Here is a 16,947-nt window from a genome sequence, read left to right on the forward strand (position 1 = left end):
TGGACTATACACCAGTGAATGCAAATGCATGCAATTCATCTTCGAACACAATTGACTCTTCCGACAGCCTATGAATTAAAGGACAGAATTGGGGGAGGGAAGGGGCAAATGTACGTAGCAATGTACAGTTAGTGCGTGCCAAGGTCGAGCACGATCCCATTCGTCCAATCCAAGCTCTGGGCATATTTCAGGTATGTTATTTTTAGCTGTATGTCTTGCACCAGCAACAAGGTAGGTGCCGTTGGATAGTGATGACAGTCGCGTACACATGCTAGAGCATAACTTTACAATTAAGAGCTACTGTAAAAATACATTTTATTATATTATGTGTGTTAATGTATTTAATAGTTTGTTTTCTGTGCGTTCTGATGAGGCTTTATATTGCACATATGCATTGTTCATATCCTGTAGTGTGTTCTGTTCTTCTGCATAGGCAAGTGCTGTATAGACAGAGCATACTTACACCCGTATTCGAATGGAAACATTTCTTCAGATCTGCTTCTACTTGAATACGGGCGTGCATGTAATTTCTTTCCATTTAAAGAAAAGCGCAAATAAATTGCGTTCACTTTGCATTAAAGAATCCGGCCCTCTGTGTTCATGTCTCAAAAAAAAACAAAATACAAAGAAAGCATTAATCCTATAGATAGCTTAATGTATAATTATCACTTTTCATACCAATTTCCTTGTCTAGATGACAGCAACACCAGACAATTAGTTAATATTAATACAGCTAACTGTGAACACCCCTGATAGGACAAGCACATATGTCACATGATAATGATTAATATCATTACCTTTCATGTGCGCTGTAGTTCCACCCCTACTCTACTGCCAGGCATTCTCCCTGGAGGAGGAACATTGGGGTCTATGTACTAAGTATTATGTACTAAATATAGAAGAAAGATCTGGCATATTGTACTCTGTATTTACTTTAATTCAGGCCACATGTGTAGGAGGTGACGCCAATCTTTAGTATACACACCGCTGTATATGCCATGCTTCTCTAATGCATCTTATCCATTGTTACTTATTACATCTTTCTATCTTGTTTATTTCCCACCAGATGTCAGCAAGCTTCAACTAGAAGGGTTATGACAGATGGCCTGATTTCTACATTCTGGACTGAAGAATAAAAAAGAAATTCATTTAAAAATAATGATAATCACAATTGCTTTTTATTACATATATTGCATTTATATTTTTAACTTTTGCAATTATAATCCTTTAAGCTAATCGATTTAGAAGTGCATACACACAGAGCAGGGCTGGCAACTTTTAACTCGGGGATCAAGACTTTATTCAGCAGCCTATTAGGAACATTTTAAAGGAAAAAAAAAAAAAAGGCAGATGGCCCAGTGGCCCAGCCCAAGGTAGCCCAATATGGGACCGACCAGGGATGCCCCCCTGCCCCCAGCCCAGCCTGCCCATGCATACACGGTTTAATTTGCAAAATGAACATTTAAAATCAGTTGCCTCATTACAAGCACATCCCTGGGACTGCATAACCATCTCATTTCATACTTTATGGGCAATAGCTTAACATACATTTCTTATATTTACCTTGCATAAAACATATATAATATGTTTTTCTATTCTCCTCTATAGTACACTGTTATATTTCTATATTTTATATTGTCTTGCATAATAAATCACAAGCCAATTCATAGTTTATAATAAAGATCATGTTTTACCAAGGCAAATGCACAATAGCAATTGTCCCTACTGACTTAATTCAATAACTAATCTAGATTTCAAATTTGCGGAACATAGAAAATACAACAGTTGATCTAAGTAAAGTTTGCTATCACTTACACAATGAGTCACAAACATTTTAGAGCCTTCAATGACCAATTCATAGCAAAGATATATCCAGATGATCTTATATGTATGGAGACTGCATTTGGCTGCCATGCCATTTCTGCAAACAAGTGTAGATAAAGATAGGCAAGTAAAGTACTCATAGGGGTCCCCATTAATTAACTTCTTTATTAGTTGCTTTCCTTCCTCACTATTTTACTTATTTTGTACACTAGTAGTCTTCATACTGTACTTGTCTACAGACCTTAGCAACAGTGCATAAATTGTGGATCACTGCTCAGGAACACAAGTGAGCTTTTTACTGGCACAGGCAAATGTCTCATGTTGGGTAAAGCTGGGTACTACAGAAAATTCTGACCAATGTGTTATTTACAACGATTGAACTAGCGACTAAAATTTCAGTTGGCCGGTTAATGGGTACACAAGTTTTAAATGTTTTTTGGCACAATTTAGTGTCCAGGCTGGGATTTTTTTGTCCCTCATTACCTCGTCTCAAAACATTGTGATTCTGGACACACTGAAATGATATATGGCCTGCCAGCGGCAATGTGCTAAATAAATTTAAATAAAGGGCTGAACCTGAGAGTAATTTATCTACATTATACTACAGTATAAGAAGATCCAGAATATATGCACTGTTGTTGCATATGAAGACAGGTTTGAAGTGCTGTATATTATCTGGACATAACAGGACTGTTGTTGATTAATAATTATGTAATTTTATCACAAAAAATACAGCTTGCTTTTCCTCATAGTAAATTGTCTTCGTAACAAATTTTACTTTGATTTATTACAACTATTTGTATTTGCTTATATTGTTAAAAATCAGTATCTAATCTAATTAAACCAATGAAAGAAATTACTTTTATAACTGCTAGTGTATTCTTTGGTGTGGTTACAGCCTTTTTTTTTAAATGTTGATAAAATGTATGTACACTTAAACATATACAACGATAAACAATGTACTCCTTGTTCACATTCAAACAAAAAGTGGCTTACATTAAATTTTATCGACCCAAATATACTTATAGTGGAACCTCATTTTAAGTTTTTCAAGGGAACATGATAAATCAGTGTACAATCCAGGAAGGACAGAAAATGGAAAACAATTTGTAACCACAATGGTTGTATTAAAAATGTTTCCCCCATAATGTAAAATATCTACACATGCTGGACTTTCCATGAATACCCATCTGTACTGCAAAATAAGTCCATTGTAGAATTTTAGGAACTTGCCTGTGTTAGTTTGGGATCCCTAATTGGTTATATAGTTTAAGTATTGGTACGTATAACGGTTGGATGAAATATTAATAGGTTTGATAAGTATAATGGATTAACTATATATTTCTGTATTACTGGTATCTTATGAATACGGTAAAAATATATCTCAGTGTCTGTCTTTGAATAAATTTCTTTTTGCCACATGAAGTTTGAATTAATGACATATGTTTTAACTGGACATTAATCTTAGGAATGTAAAGGTCACACATGCTCTTTGACCTGTGCATATAGGATTTCTTACTTTTGTAATAACTGTCAAAAGTATTTATGTTTGATTTCATGTCATCTGTTTATTATTCTTTCAAAGAAATGTAATATGGTTAGTGACGTATGTAAGAGGGTTGGATCTTTAGGTATATAATCTCTGTTCAAACAGATTTCAGTCTTGTTCTCCCTGGAACCAAAATTCTGTGCATGCACATTTGAGAAAACAAAGAATGAATGCTTTTTCACACTTGCTGTCTCAAGAGAGTGCTTCAACAAATGGAGTATCACACATCTCACCAGTTTTGCTCCATGTGGTTCATTGTGTGCTTTGGTGTCCCTTGGTTATCGCTGTCTGCTGTTCAGCCTAGCGTTCCTCTATCATCGGACGCCATCTTGCCTAGTGGTCTGCGCATGCGTTACCCTGGGAACCTTCAAAACCTCTGCTATGCAGTGATTGGATCATCCACAGCCAGTTCCCTTTATAAGGGCCTTCCTCCCTTTTATGGGTGTCAGATCATTAAGTCTCTCTACCTGATAGGAAACATTCCTTCTGAATCCTGTTGTACCTGACATCGTGGTTGGTGCAGCTTATCACTGCTTCTCAGCATTACCTGTGCTGCTCACTAATTCTCAGCAACTACCTGTGCAGCTTACTGCTTCTCAGCAATAGCTGGGCTGTTCACTGATTCTCAGTAATACCTGTGCAGCTCACCACTTCTCAGCATCACCTGAACAGCTCACCACTTCTCAGCAATACCTGTGCAGCTTACTGCTTCCCAGCAATTACCTGTGCTGCTCATCGCTTCTCAGCATTACCTGTGCAGCTCATCGCTTCTCAGCAATTCCCTGTGCAGCTCATCGCTTCTCAGCAATTCCCTGTGCAGCTCATCGCTTCTCAGCAATTCCCTGTGCAGCTCATCGCTTCTCAACAATTCCCTGTGCAGCTCATCGCTACTCAGCATTACCTGTGCAGCTCATCGCTACTCAGCATTACCTGTGCAGCTCATCGCTTCCCAGTAGTACCTGTGAGGCTCACCGCTTCTCAGCATTTACCTGTGAGGTTCATCGCTTCCCAGCATTGTCGCCGCAGAGCATCACTCATCATTGGTCCTGTTCCAGCGTTATAACTCCTCTGTGGATCCCAGTGCTGCTGCTCTCTGCAGCTCATCGCTTTACTACCATATTGGCTCAGCTTATCTCACAGTCAAGACCTGTGGCTTCACTGCAGAGCATCGCTCATCATTGGTCCTGTTCCAGCATTATAACACCTGTGTGGATCTCAGTGCTACTGCTCTCTGAAGTGCATCTCTTCACTACTCCTTCTGTTCTGCCTAACAGCTACTTGGTGGTTCTACGTATTACCTGCTCTGCGCCCCCTAGAGGACCTCGACCTGCGGTGGAGAGCAGCCAAGGCCATATTCCCTTGCGGGAATCCCTGTGAAAACCTCTCCATCGTTAGAACTCTCTGGGATTAAGCTGTCACTCTAGCAGCGATCAAGACCATTCCCATAATCTGACTTTCATGACATAGAGGTCCTATACTGAGATATCATCTGAAAATCCTATCAGCCAAAGCTATTCAGAGAAAAGGAGAACTGAAGTATATAGTCAAAAGCAGCCACAAAAGGCAAATATTTTATCTTTTTCTGATCGCAAACTTCTGGTTAATGCTTGAAGGAGGAATAGATAATCCCAAGACACACGAAATTAAAGCACATAACTAAAAAGCACACTTAAAGGCCTTAGAAAGAAGTGTGCTTTCTCAACAAGAATACCTGTTGAAAAAGCATAGTTCCCTAAGCGTTGAAGCCTAGTCTAGTAGCCCTTAATTGGCTAATACATTCTAATAGAGGTTGTAGCCCTATTATCATTGTGCAGATACTGAATAAGTCGGACTATAAAAGAAAAAATTAAGCTGCAGCATGGGACAGATTGTATCCACGCAGGAGAAGCCTAAGTGGTTGAATATCTCCCCTGGGAGTCTGGCAGTAATTATGTTCCATAAATGTGTAAAGAAATCTTTTCAATACGTTCATAAATAGTTTTCAAGGTGTTCTGAATTTACAGCAAAAAGAAATTTTGATTTAAATGTTTTAGGGGAAATTAGAAAAAGGTGTATCTAAGGTTAAAGAAATACAAGTTTTGCAATTATGGTTAAATGAGGCTATGATCCCACCTCAGTATATCACAGTAAAAACTCCTAGTGCACCAGGAGAGCAAGAAGACCCAATATCTGATTTATTGCCAATTGTAATAGGTGCACATAGAAGGTTATATCCACAGTTACTTCTCCAATTGGAACGTCAAATAGCTATGCTCTGTGAGACAGAATTGTGGAAGACACAAAAAGGGACGAAAAAAGTCCTCTAAGTTCTGATGAAGCCAAATATCTGACGAGGAAAGTGGGGATATGCTAATAGCAGCTGTAGGGGGTTCTTTTAGAGAAACAAAAAAACCCTTATGGTAAACATTATACAAATATATTTACAAGTAATATCACAAGTGCTCCAAAACAACTTAAGAAATCCCATTTTTCCTTAAACCCCTTAAGAACTATAACTATAGATAACGGTACCCAGTGGATAGCACATGTTCCATGACAATGACAGAATTTAATTTAATTGTTACTGAATGTAAAGATTATAAAACTAAACCTGCAGAGGTAATGATTAAAATCTAAAGATTATATAATACACATAGTCCCACATTTTCAGATATCCTTCAATTGTTTCACATTCTGTTAATTTAAACTTACTACCTTAACTACCAAGTGTAAGTGGAATGAGGCTACAATTCAAGCCCCTAAAAATTATAAGAGGGGGGCAATTGACACACAATGTGAACTTACAATTACTGGGCCTGATTCATTAAGGATCTTAACTTAAGAAACGTCTTATTTAAGTCTCCTGGGCAAAACCATGTTACAATGCAAGGGGTGCAAATTAGTATTCTGTTTTGCACATAAGTTAAATACTGACTGTTTTTTTCATGTAGCACACAAATACTTGATAGCTTATTTGTACACTGACATTTAAAGTTGATATATGTGTGCTACATGAAAAAACAGTCAGTATTTAACTTATGCGCGAAATGAAAAAACCGGACTTTGATACATTTACCCCTATATGTCCTAAGTATGCCAAATGAGTTAATAACTTGCCAGTGTCTGAAAGTGATGCCTCAAAATAATCAGAGCACAACAACATATTATCCACATATTGGATAAAATTACTTCCTTGTGAAAAACTCAATTTTTTTTACATCTGCTGCTAGGGCTTGGCTAAATAAGGTACTGCTGTATACAAGCGGAACCTAGTCCAGGTGTACTGCTGAGCCTGATAGGTGAAAGCAAACAAATATTGACTATCCTCATGTATAGGAGTAGAAAAGTAAGCAGAACATAAATCAATGACTGAGAAAATCTGGGCTTCCACCAGTATCTGTATAAGAATTGTTCCAGGATTGGGAACAACTGGATGTAAGAGTTTAACTACTGCATTAAAAGCCCTTATATCTTGTATTAGTCTGTAACCACGACCATCTCCTTTTTTTAATTGAAGGTATGGGTGTATTGTATGGACTTAACCAAAACTCCTTGCTGTATTGACTGTATTACATGATAAATCACTTATTCTGCTTCTATCTGTAATGGATACTGAGTTAGTGAGGGAAGTCTTACATTTGATTTTAGTTTAGATATTGGGCTAACCCTCATTTTCCCCGATTTTTTTGCTGTAGTTGTCCACAAATGACTAGGTACATGTTCTAACATGTCATCTACCATTTTGTCTAGCCCTGGTTAGTAGCACCATAGTGGCTGAATTTGATTTGGCTCATGATAAGGTGTCATTCACGTCAATCGCTAGCTGCACTTCTTGTCTATTTTTCTCTGGAATGTCTAGAAATACTCCATCAGAAGTACAAAAACATCCTAATTTACACAAAAAATCTCTACCCAATAGATTAGAGAGGGCATTTGCTGCCAATAGAAAATAATGTTTATCTGTAATAGGACCTAAAGTGATTGTAACTGGTTCTGTTTCTTTTAAAGAAATGATTAGTCCAGCTACTCCTATTACTTTAACAATTTTGCTAGTAGTTGGTAATATAACTTCATTTTTTAATACTGATCTTGCAGCTCCTGTATCAATCAAAAATTCATGTTTATTAACATCAATTGTCATGTTTACATATCCCTCTGTCCCCTAGGCTTATAGAAAAATGCCCTTTCTGCTAACAGTTATAGCAAATCACTTGCAATCTGTTACTCCTGTCAGGATTTACATATCCCTTTGTCTTTGGTCTAACCCTCTATACGATTGCCTTTGCAGCTTCCATTTGTAGGTTCATGAGCTTTATTTCTGTTTGAACCTTCTTAATTATCATGCTATCTTCATGATAAGCTGCTACTGTAGCTAAGGCATCAATGTCCTTGGAAGCCCTTAAGGGGTCAAGAATCTGAATTCTAGTATTTAAACTTTGCTTTAATTCCTCTACAAAAGCCCTGGTTCGATCTGGAGACAAATGTCTTTTTCCCTTTAGTTAGACAGTGTCCTATGTATAGGACCTGTGGACTGCATAACTGCATTTTATCTTTTGACACTATGGGATAAATGTATCAAAGTCCGTTTTTTTCATCTCGCGGGAAATCGGCTTTCATCTCACGGCGATGGCTTGTAAAGGCAAGTTTGCCTTTAGAAGTCATCGCCGCTTTAAATTTTAGCTGCAAAGTCGACTTTACAAGCCATCACCGCTTTAAATTTTAGCTGCAAAGTCGCCGCTCTCCAGCGAGATGAAAAAAACGGACTTTGATACATTTACCCCATAGTGTCAAAGGATATAAAATGCAGTTATGCAGTCCACAGGTCCTATACATAGGACACTGTCTAACTAAAGGAAAAAAGACATTTGTCTCCAGATCGAATACAAGACATATATTATTTAACTTTGCCAATGAACAAAAGAAAACTCAGGGGATTCCTGGGTATGGTCGGATTCTGTAGAAATTGGTTACCAAACTATACAAGCTTAACTACCTTTTGTTAAAGAACCACTTATTCACTCTGATATTACCCAAAGTTGTTTTGAACATCTTATATATGAGCTTTTGATAGCCCCTGCACTGAGTAGGGTATACCAAATGTTGAGTTATCATTTACTTTGTTTTGCCATGAACATTCTAATCATACTGCTGGTGCTTTAACACAGCCCCATAGGAACACCCACAGACACATTGCATATTACAGTAAACAATTCAACCAGTGGCTAGAGGACTTCCTGGTTGTTTAAAAGCTGTAGCAGCTACTGCTTTGTTGGTAGACAGATGTGCTGACATAGTTTTAGGAATCCCCTTACAGCACAAGTTCCACATGCAGCAGCTGCACTGTTAAATTGCCAGCTGATTACTCATGTTCCTAATGCCAGACTAACAAAATGGGAATTGATTCTCCTTAGGGCCCTAAATGGACCCCACAAGTGTGTGCGGTTTCTAATATAAAAGGCACGTGTACCTGCAGTATTAACAGCTGTTCAATTTTCTTTCCCTGAACAACCCCTGCTCTATACAACAAATCCCCTTTAATAAAGAAATATAGTACATATTCTGCCAGCCTGGCAGCTTTTACCACATCATTGACTTTTACCACAGATCTAAATGCAGTTTCTAGGTTAGCATCATTATGTTGATCCCTAACAAAGTCCTGCAATGAAATGAGTCTTGGAACTGGGAACAAAGTTGTCAGCTTCCTCTGCGGACCCCAAAGTCTCCATGACAGTGTCACTGGTAAATGATTAGCTGAAGTTCCCCTTTTGTTGCCTTGGGTGAGACTTGGGACGAGTAGCGTTCGTGGACATGTATTCAGCATCCATAGGCTATAGTTCTGTTGTCTCTTTTCCTGGGCCCAGTGAGAGTTGGACAGGTTCCTTTAAGATTGGACTTTCGGCTGCTGTGTCAGTTGCCAATATGTCCAGCCAGATCCGGTCACTAAGAACTTTCTGGAACATAGGGAAGTCTCGCCCCAGGATAAGGGGGTACGGTGGTTTTGGAGCTATAGTAGCCACTACCTCAACAGTTTGGCCTTTAAGGGTAATTGGAAGTAGAGTCTGCCTGTACTTCACAGTAGCGCCATGAATGCACTTTACCTTCACTTTAGGCAACCTTGCAGACACCTCTTTTGGAACCAAAGAACTGGAGACTAATGTCAACTCGCTTCCCCAATCCACCAAGGCTGAAACAGCACTCCTATACAACAGGACAGGCACTCGGAATGATGAAGGACTCCCCATGGCGGAAGATATAGCACAGCAACTAGGAAAGGCTGACCTCCGCCGAGCCATAGTTCAGTCCATTGGTTCCTGTTGCTTTGGACATTCAGCACGGAAGTGCCCAGGTTCATTACATTCAAAACAAACAGGTGGAGAAATTTTTCATACTGGCTCTGCCAGCCGTGGCGCTCACTTTGGCTTGAGCAATAGCTTTGGATTCTCCTCTGGAGCCTTAGACATGTGTTGCAGTGCTGAGTAATGGTCTATCGCCATAGCAAGTTCCTCATGGATCAACTTGTAGCACCTATTTCTGTGAGCTCCTTTCCAGCTCACGGACACAATGGTCTATTGCCAGTATCTCCACCATGCGGCCAGGTGTATTAGTATTTGGCTGTGATAATGTATTTTATATGAAATGTACCTTTAAGAATGGTTCACATTTTAATATGCTCAGGGATATATTCTAGAATTTGTAAGAAGCTTTGCAGAGAATTTTAGAAGCAGAAGTAGCGGATTACAAATAATGTACTACCTTAGGCTTCTTGGAAAATTGCACCATAACGCTAGAACAAGTTCAACCGCAGGCTTGTCAGGAAACTGATCTTGTGATTCATCAATTATTTTTGCACATTAACAAGTTCCTCAAAATTACTATAAATGTATAACCTGGTATGCATTAAAGCAGAGCAGATTCTATACAGAAGAGATGAAGCTGTGTTTATTCTGTTCTCCGAACGATCGTAGAAGATTTCCTTTGATTGTTCGGCATCAATCCACGGATAGCATACGTTGGATTTAACATTTATTTGGAGGTCCCACCGAGATGGTAAGCGCCCAGTGACCCACGGAACGATCATCGGATCAGAGAGGGACACAGATGAATAAATCCACGTGGTCAGCAATTTTTTTTGTTTTGCCTCTCTGTCTTTCTACAGTCCGGCCTGGTCCGTGTGTCACTGTGCCTTGACCATAAAAGCCAATCATGGAAAACTTTAATATTTGTTTTGTTTAAGGTATGTTTTGGACGTTATTTGTTATTCTTTGAAAATTTGATGGTCAAAGTTTAATGTCACTGCATTGGAATCCATAAGATACACAATTTGATAAGGAATTGTATTAATTGTTGTTTTTAAGTCATAAGGTATTTTGACTAGATTCATAAGCTTTGACCAAGGGAAATAACAATAGTTATTACTAAAAGTCATAAGGTATTTTGACCATGGGTAGTAACAATAGTACAGGAGCGCCTATGGACATAATAAAATATATCCATGACAAGAAATTTTGTGTAGGAATAGATGATTTGATTAAGAAGTTTGGTTTGACCAAAGATGGCAGTTTTGATCTAATTAAGATACAACACATGATAAAGAGTATGTTAACATTTATTGATAAACATTTAAGAGAAAAATGTGAAACTTAGCTGTAAACCATGGAAGAATTGATTTCTGAACATGAATGTGCAGAAATGGCAGATGTAAGGGAAGGAACTGACATGTGTGGATGGAGTAACTAGTGTTGCAAGCGGTAATGGGACAATACTAAAAGGGGTATTGAGATCAAACCCCAAGAGATTGTTTGAGGTGGCACAGGGAAGCTAATAGATCTGGAAAATGTAAATATATGTGGAGATGTAAATGTAAGACAGGACTGAATTATTGGAGAGTAAAGAAATGTTTAATGAATGTATGGCTATCTGTTCAGATATGATTTCCTGTACCTAGATCATTGACATTTGTGGCATTAGCTAGCACCTTTTTCCACCGTGAAATTACTCTGAACGATCTTTTCACCACCATCTTTTTTTTTTGCTACAATTTGGGCAGCTGTCTTTTCTATCATTTTTAGTAGCGCTTCAAGTTGGTTTACAAGTGCATATTTTTTATATGTTAAACTGTGATTTGTTTCATGGGGGTAGTTCCATTTTATTTTTATGTTTACCAATATTGGTATAAGCTGGTTAGTTGTGTTTTACTTTATATCTGTTATTAATAAAATACATTTATACATGATGATCCGTGACCTCAGGTTTTGTTTAACCATACATCATTTTTCATTTTAAGCCGGTTAGGTTTTTAGCGCTGCAATCTGTTTTTTTTATCTATTGGATTTTACACAGGTGGGTTGCAGCCACCTTGGTTATTGCAGCAGCTTGACCTTTTGGCTAATTTTTGTATGTTAATTATTTCTATTTAGGTGCCACATCAGGGGTAGTTGTGTTTTATTGTTGAAACGCCAGTCATAGTAGTGTTGAGCCCTCCTCGCTCCAGTCACACCTATCCGGGCCAAGATTTCAGCTTTTACTTACTGATAGCAGCCTGCTCATCAGATAAATCATCGTAAGTACGCTGAGCTTCACCACTCAAATATGGCGACAGCTTCTCTGCCCAGGTTCTTGATTGCCATTTTAGTCTCGTGGTGACTTTCTCAAAGGCCATGAGATATGCCTCCACATCATCTGAGGTGGTTATTTTCTGCAAGACAGGCACCTCAGACACATCCTGCACCTGTCTCACTTGTGCTAGCTCTTTACGCAAGAGCTTGGTACTCTCTATTTGGGCCTCTGCCACCTGTAGCATTTGGGCCTGCCTGATGTTCCTGCTGCCTAGTGTCACATTCACCAGAGCCCTCAAGAGTTCCTCCATATTGCTATTTTGGTGTAAAGGAAAATGAAACTTTGCTTCCCTAAGCATAAATTAAGCAGACATGTTTGTGGCAAAGGCTGTGTGTCACTTGTAGTTCACAACAAACAACCATCAATTTTATACACCTGCTTTGTGGTTAAGGTTTGAATCACCTATAAACTCCACACATTTGCAGAAAAGATTTTGTAGTAAACAGTTTTACACATTTGCAAACACACATTTGAAATAAGCAGGTTTTTTTTTTTCAGTACTTGCAATAGAAAAAAAAAATCTTTATGCATTTGCCTTTGTGATCAGAGCTTGCAACACCTCTTGCATGCAGCAAACAATCAATGTAGTCAGGAGGTTTTACATAACTCACCACCCTGGATTTGTTGGCTTGGGGACAGCAATGATCTAGCTGGCGTTTGCACATCAAACGATGACACCACTTGTGCAAAGCTTGCAAATAGATGGCTCCTAACACAGCTTTTCTGAAGCACTTAGACACTTATTGAGGTGGTAATCGTTTACCACCGTTCCGACACCGAGGAGTACTACACTTAATTTCCGAATGTGGAAAAAAACAATTTTAATATAAGCAGACTTACCTCCAAACCGACGCTGTAGATCTCCGATCGCAGCAGGATGGTGACTTGAAGTTATTCCGACTAGTCAAGTGTCTGTCAGTACATTTTCACCACATCGCGACCTGTATCACTTTTAATTTAAAGCGGCAATGGCAGGACCCCACAGATTAAGTGTTTAAAAAGTGTTTAAACACTTAACCATACTTGCCAACTCTCCCAGAAAGTCCGGGAGACTCCCGAAATTCGGGTCAGTCTCCCGGGCTCCCGGGGGAGCTGACATTCCTCCCGGATCCAAGATTTCACAGAGAATCACGCCATTTTGGAGGGTGGGAGGGGGCGGGGCGAGGCCAATCGCGTCATTTTTGGCCCCGCCCCCCGCGACCTACAGCACGGTTTCCAGTCATGCCCCCAACTCCCGGAAGCAAGTTTCCGGGAGTTGGCAAGTATGTACTTAACCCAACATTGCCGATTTAAATTAAAAGTGATACATGTTGCGATGATGTGCAAATCTACTGCCGGACACTTGACTAGTCGGAATAACTTAAGTTATTCCGACTAGTAAGTCTTCTTATATTACAATAGTTTTTTCCCACATTTGGAATTTCAGTGTAATACTCCTCGGTGTCGGACTTATCCGAGTACCCAACCCGTTTATTGTACTTGTCAGGATGGATAAACAGTCTTAGAAGTGTCTTCAGCAAACAAAATGAAACTTTTACAGCAATAAACATAATCCAAAAGCCCTAAACACTGGCTATAACAGTTAGATCTCTAACTACTCACTGGCCACTTTTGGCACCAGTCTCCCACACACAGATCAAACTCAGCTTTTTAAACCTCCTGTCAGGCCTTGCTCTGGCTGACTCCTAAATTTATTAGACCATGTGCTCCACCTGGGCTCCTGCTGTGTGTGTGTATAAATTCAACCCTCTCTGCACCTTTAAGGGTGTGTGCGTGTGCGTGTGTGTATATATGTACTAAACAACAGTATATCCTGGCTGAGTTACATAGATATCATTCAGAACTAAGTAGTATATTTATTTTTTCTTGGAGAAAAACAGTGTACTTTTGCAATTAGCTGCAGAATCCAAAAAACAAATATATTTATTTTAAAGTTGAAAGTTTTTCTAGTAAAAGTAATCTTGTGTGGGGCAGTGACAACTGAAATGATTTTGAAAAAAACAAGATGTTTGCGGAGACTCAGCAGCAGTTGCACACCCCCCAAAAAGGCTATATATTATATTCTAATCTTTTCTATTTTTTAATACTTGTCCATTTTGAAAGGGTCATTCAGTGAAATCTATAATTAAAAAAGGGTATTTGCTCCTTCAATTCAGTTCACACTTAACATTTGGAACAAACTGCATAGAAAATGGCAGCTTACCTCGTTCCCCTCCCCTCTCACCCCGCTGTGGCATCATCCAGACTTCCCGGCAGGGAACCACAAGACATATGTGCGTCCTTCGCAGGAAGCCGGTATTACCCAGTTTACTCATATACTAGGAGAATACGCTCCCCGGACTTTCCCAGATTTAAAAGAGAGGGCGGACCTTCCTTCGTCCTTGCACTTTGCGTATATCCAAATAAGAGGTTTCATACAATCACTTTGTAGGACTGCCAAGTTACGTACGCCCACGCCATTTAAAAGGAGTTGTATGTACCGTGTTGGAGCTCCCGGACTGATATCTTTGATTTACCATGTCTTCCTGAACCCAGGATCTGATATCATCGAACAGTTTGAGACCGCCTGGGAGCGGGACACTGGCAAAACCTTGGGACAGGATGGATGGTCTAAACTCAGACTTAGGATTTCTAAGATCTCCATCAACACCTCAATAAGAGAAAACACATTCAAAGTGTATACAACATGGTACCTCGTCTCTAGGAGGCTAATTTACCCAGGCTCTACAGATCTTTGTTGGAGAGAATGCGGGGAGGTGGGGTCATTCTACCACATTTGGTGGACGTGCCCTAGCATCTCTAATCTATGGTCCCAGGTCGCTGGCCTTATCACAAACATATTAGAAATCGAGGTGTTGACGGACCCTCTGGTTATGTTGTTGTGTTCTCGGGTCAGATACCTTAACAAACATGCAGATAAACTTGTGCAACATATCTGTGCCGCAACTCGTTTGCAAATAGCGAAGGAGTGGAAGTCCCCCTCCCCTCCTAGTCTTCATAGTATAGTCTCTCGGGTCTGGTACATGGCCTCAATGGAATACATCACTAGTCTCCTTTACGACAAAATACCATGCTTTCATAAGTTGTGGGACTTCTGGTATTCTTTCCACCAAGCTTCTATGCCCGCCACTCAGTAAATTGCATTCCTTATACATTTTTCAGTAAGGGTTTAGCATCCTCCCTGGGGGTCCGAAGGGCTTGTTACACCCCCCTCGGAAGGCTCATGCCGAGGCCCCCCTTTTTTTTTTTTTCCTCTTCCCCCTTAACGCTTTTCTCTCTTTTTCTTTCTTCCGTTCTGTCAATCCCCCTTCTCCCTTTTCTTTTCTACAAAAACTTGGAAAAACACAACAACATGGGTTTCTCTAATAATAGGACTCTCTAAGGCATAGAGTTGGTTCACACCAATTATTCTTATTTAGCTACTTTTTGGGTCTAATATCAGTGAACATCAAAACATACAGTAATATTATCAAGGAGAGTTCCCTTCTTCCCCCCCAAAAGAGTGGGGGTAGGCTCTCGGTCCAAATTCATTCTCATAGGAAAGGCATATCGGTTTGCTGTGTTAGAGTACTTGTTGTGTTCCTTCTCTGTATATTTTTAATGATCTGTTTTGACTAATGTATCCATTATTGCCATTACAAATTACATGTAATTCATGTTGTTGCTGAAAATAAAGAGTTTAAAAAAACAAAAAAAGGGTATTTGCGTGGTAAGGTTTTTTCTGAGCATTTTTGACATTCAGTGACCGCATAAAGAGCTTTGCAGCGGCTTCAATAAAAAAATGTAATCTACCATGCCACCATCTGAAACAAATCCATTGGATAAATTAAGCAAAAAAATAATTTTGCGTAAGGTGCAAAAGAGGTGTTGAAACACATGGCCGCCATCAGGGAGGTACAGGGGGTACCCTTGTACCGGGCCTGGGCTCACCAGGGGGCCCGGAGGCACACACTTACCAGGGGCTGGCTTACAGTGACAGCCGGGCTGAAGACAGCAATGAAAACGCCGGGACTGGAGGACAACATGCGCGTTCCACTAACAGGAAATTCGGCTTTTGGAAAGCAAACAGATGGTGATTACACTAGCAATGGACAGCAAACAGGAACTGGATTGCTGGACTGGACCCGGAATGCTGAACCAGACTGTAAATGGAATGCTGTGACCGGAATGCTGAAAGAGGATTGCTGTAACTGGTCTGAAAACAGAATGCTGGGACCGGAATGCAGACTGCACTGCCAGAGCTGGATATATAGCAAGACTGCAAACTACTGGGAACCATGTTGGCATCTGAAATACAACGCTGCACTGGCAACAGGTAAGGGCTCCAGGAAGTTCTTTTATATTTGTGTTTGATTCCTGATTGGAGACTGCAATCAGCTGGGCAGAAGCAGCACTCTGAGTTGCTGAGATGGATCAGGTGACTATATCCAAGATGGCAGCTCCCATGGAGTGGTTTTAAAAGGAAATCTGAAATGGAGGCTGTTATCATCTGATTGGCTGAGAGGAATCATGTGACCAAATCCAAGATGGCTGCACCCATACTTTGATTCTGGAGGGATCTCTGGAGTGGAGACAGACTGGACAGCATCTTACAGAGAGGTCTGAAACCAGCAGAGCCTGAGGACCACAGGCACAACTTGGAAAGGCAGCGAAGAGGTAAGTGACAGAATCTGAGAGCCTTGTGTGTGACAAGGACTTCTGTACTGCCTGCCGGGAGATATGTCACACTTCTGTGAGCGGGCACAGCACACTGTTGATGGTGTACACAACAATGCAAGTGTTTTGCTGTAGGGGGCTGGCCTAGTGCTTTTCACACTCACACGTACCCTCTGAAGGGGCACACACGAGCCACTATTGTGGTCAGCTATGGAGGGTGCCCCAAGAAACTGCTGTACTGGGTCCCAAAATTCCACTTGGCGGCTCTACTTGCAAAAGAATATGTGTACTTGTAAATCTATCACCAGTGATGGACACAGTTA

General features: G+C 40.0%; 1 protein-coding gene across 2 annotated transcripts in view; it reads left to right on the top strand.

Annotated features, from left to right (window-relative positions):
• LOC142136854 (uncharacterized) overlaps positions 1 to 2,683 on the top strand; it is a 358,937-nt gene extending 356,254 nt beyond the window's left edge. For both annotated transcript variants that reach the window (XM_075194706.1, XM_075194707.1), the window contains one exon: positions 1,067 to 2,683. In XM_075194706.1, coding sequence (XP_075050807.1) covers positions 1,067 to 1,087 — 21 coding nt within the window. In that variant the 3' untranslated portion in view covers positions 1,088 to 2,683. The remainder of the gene's footprint in view (positions 1 to 1,066) is intronic.
• Positions 2,684 to 16,947: the final 14,264 nt, after the last annotated feature.

The sequence above is a fragment of the Mixophyes fleayi genome, chromosome 1, assembly GCF_038048845.1.
Source record: "Mixophyes fleayi isolate aMixFle1 chromosome 1, aMixFle1.hap1, whole genome shotgun sequence".
NCBI lineage: Eukaryota > Metazoa > Chordata > Amphibia > Anura > Limnodynastidae > Mixophyes > Mixophyes fleayi.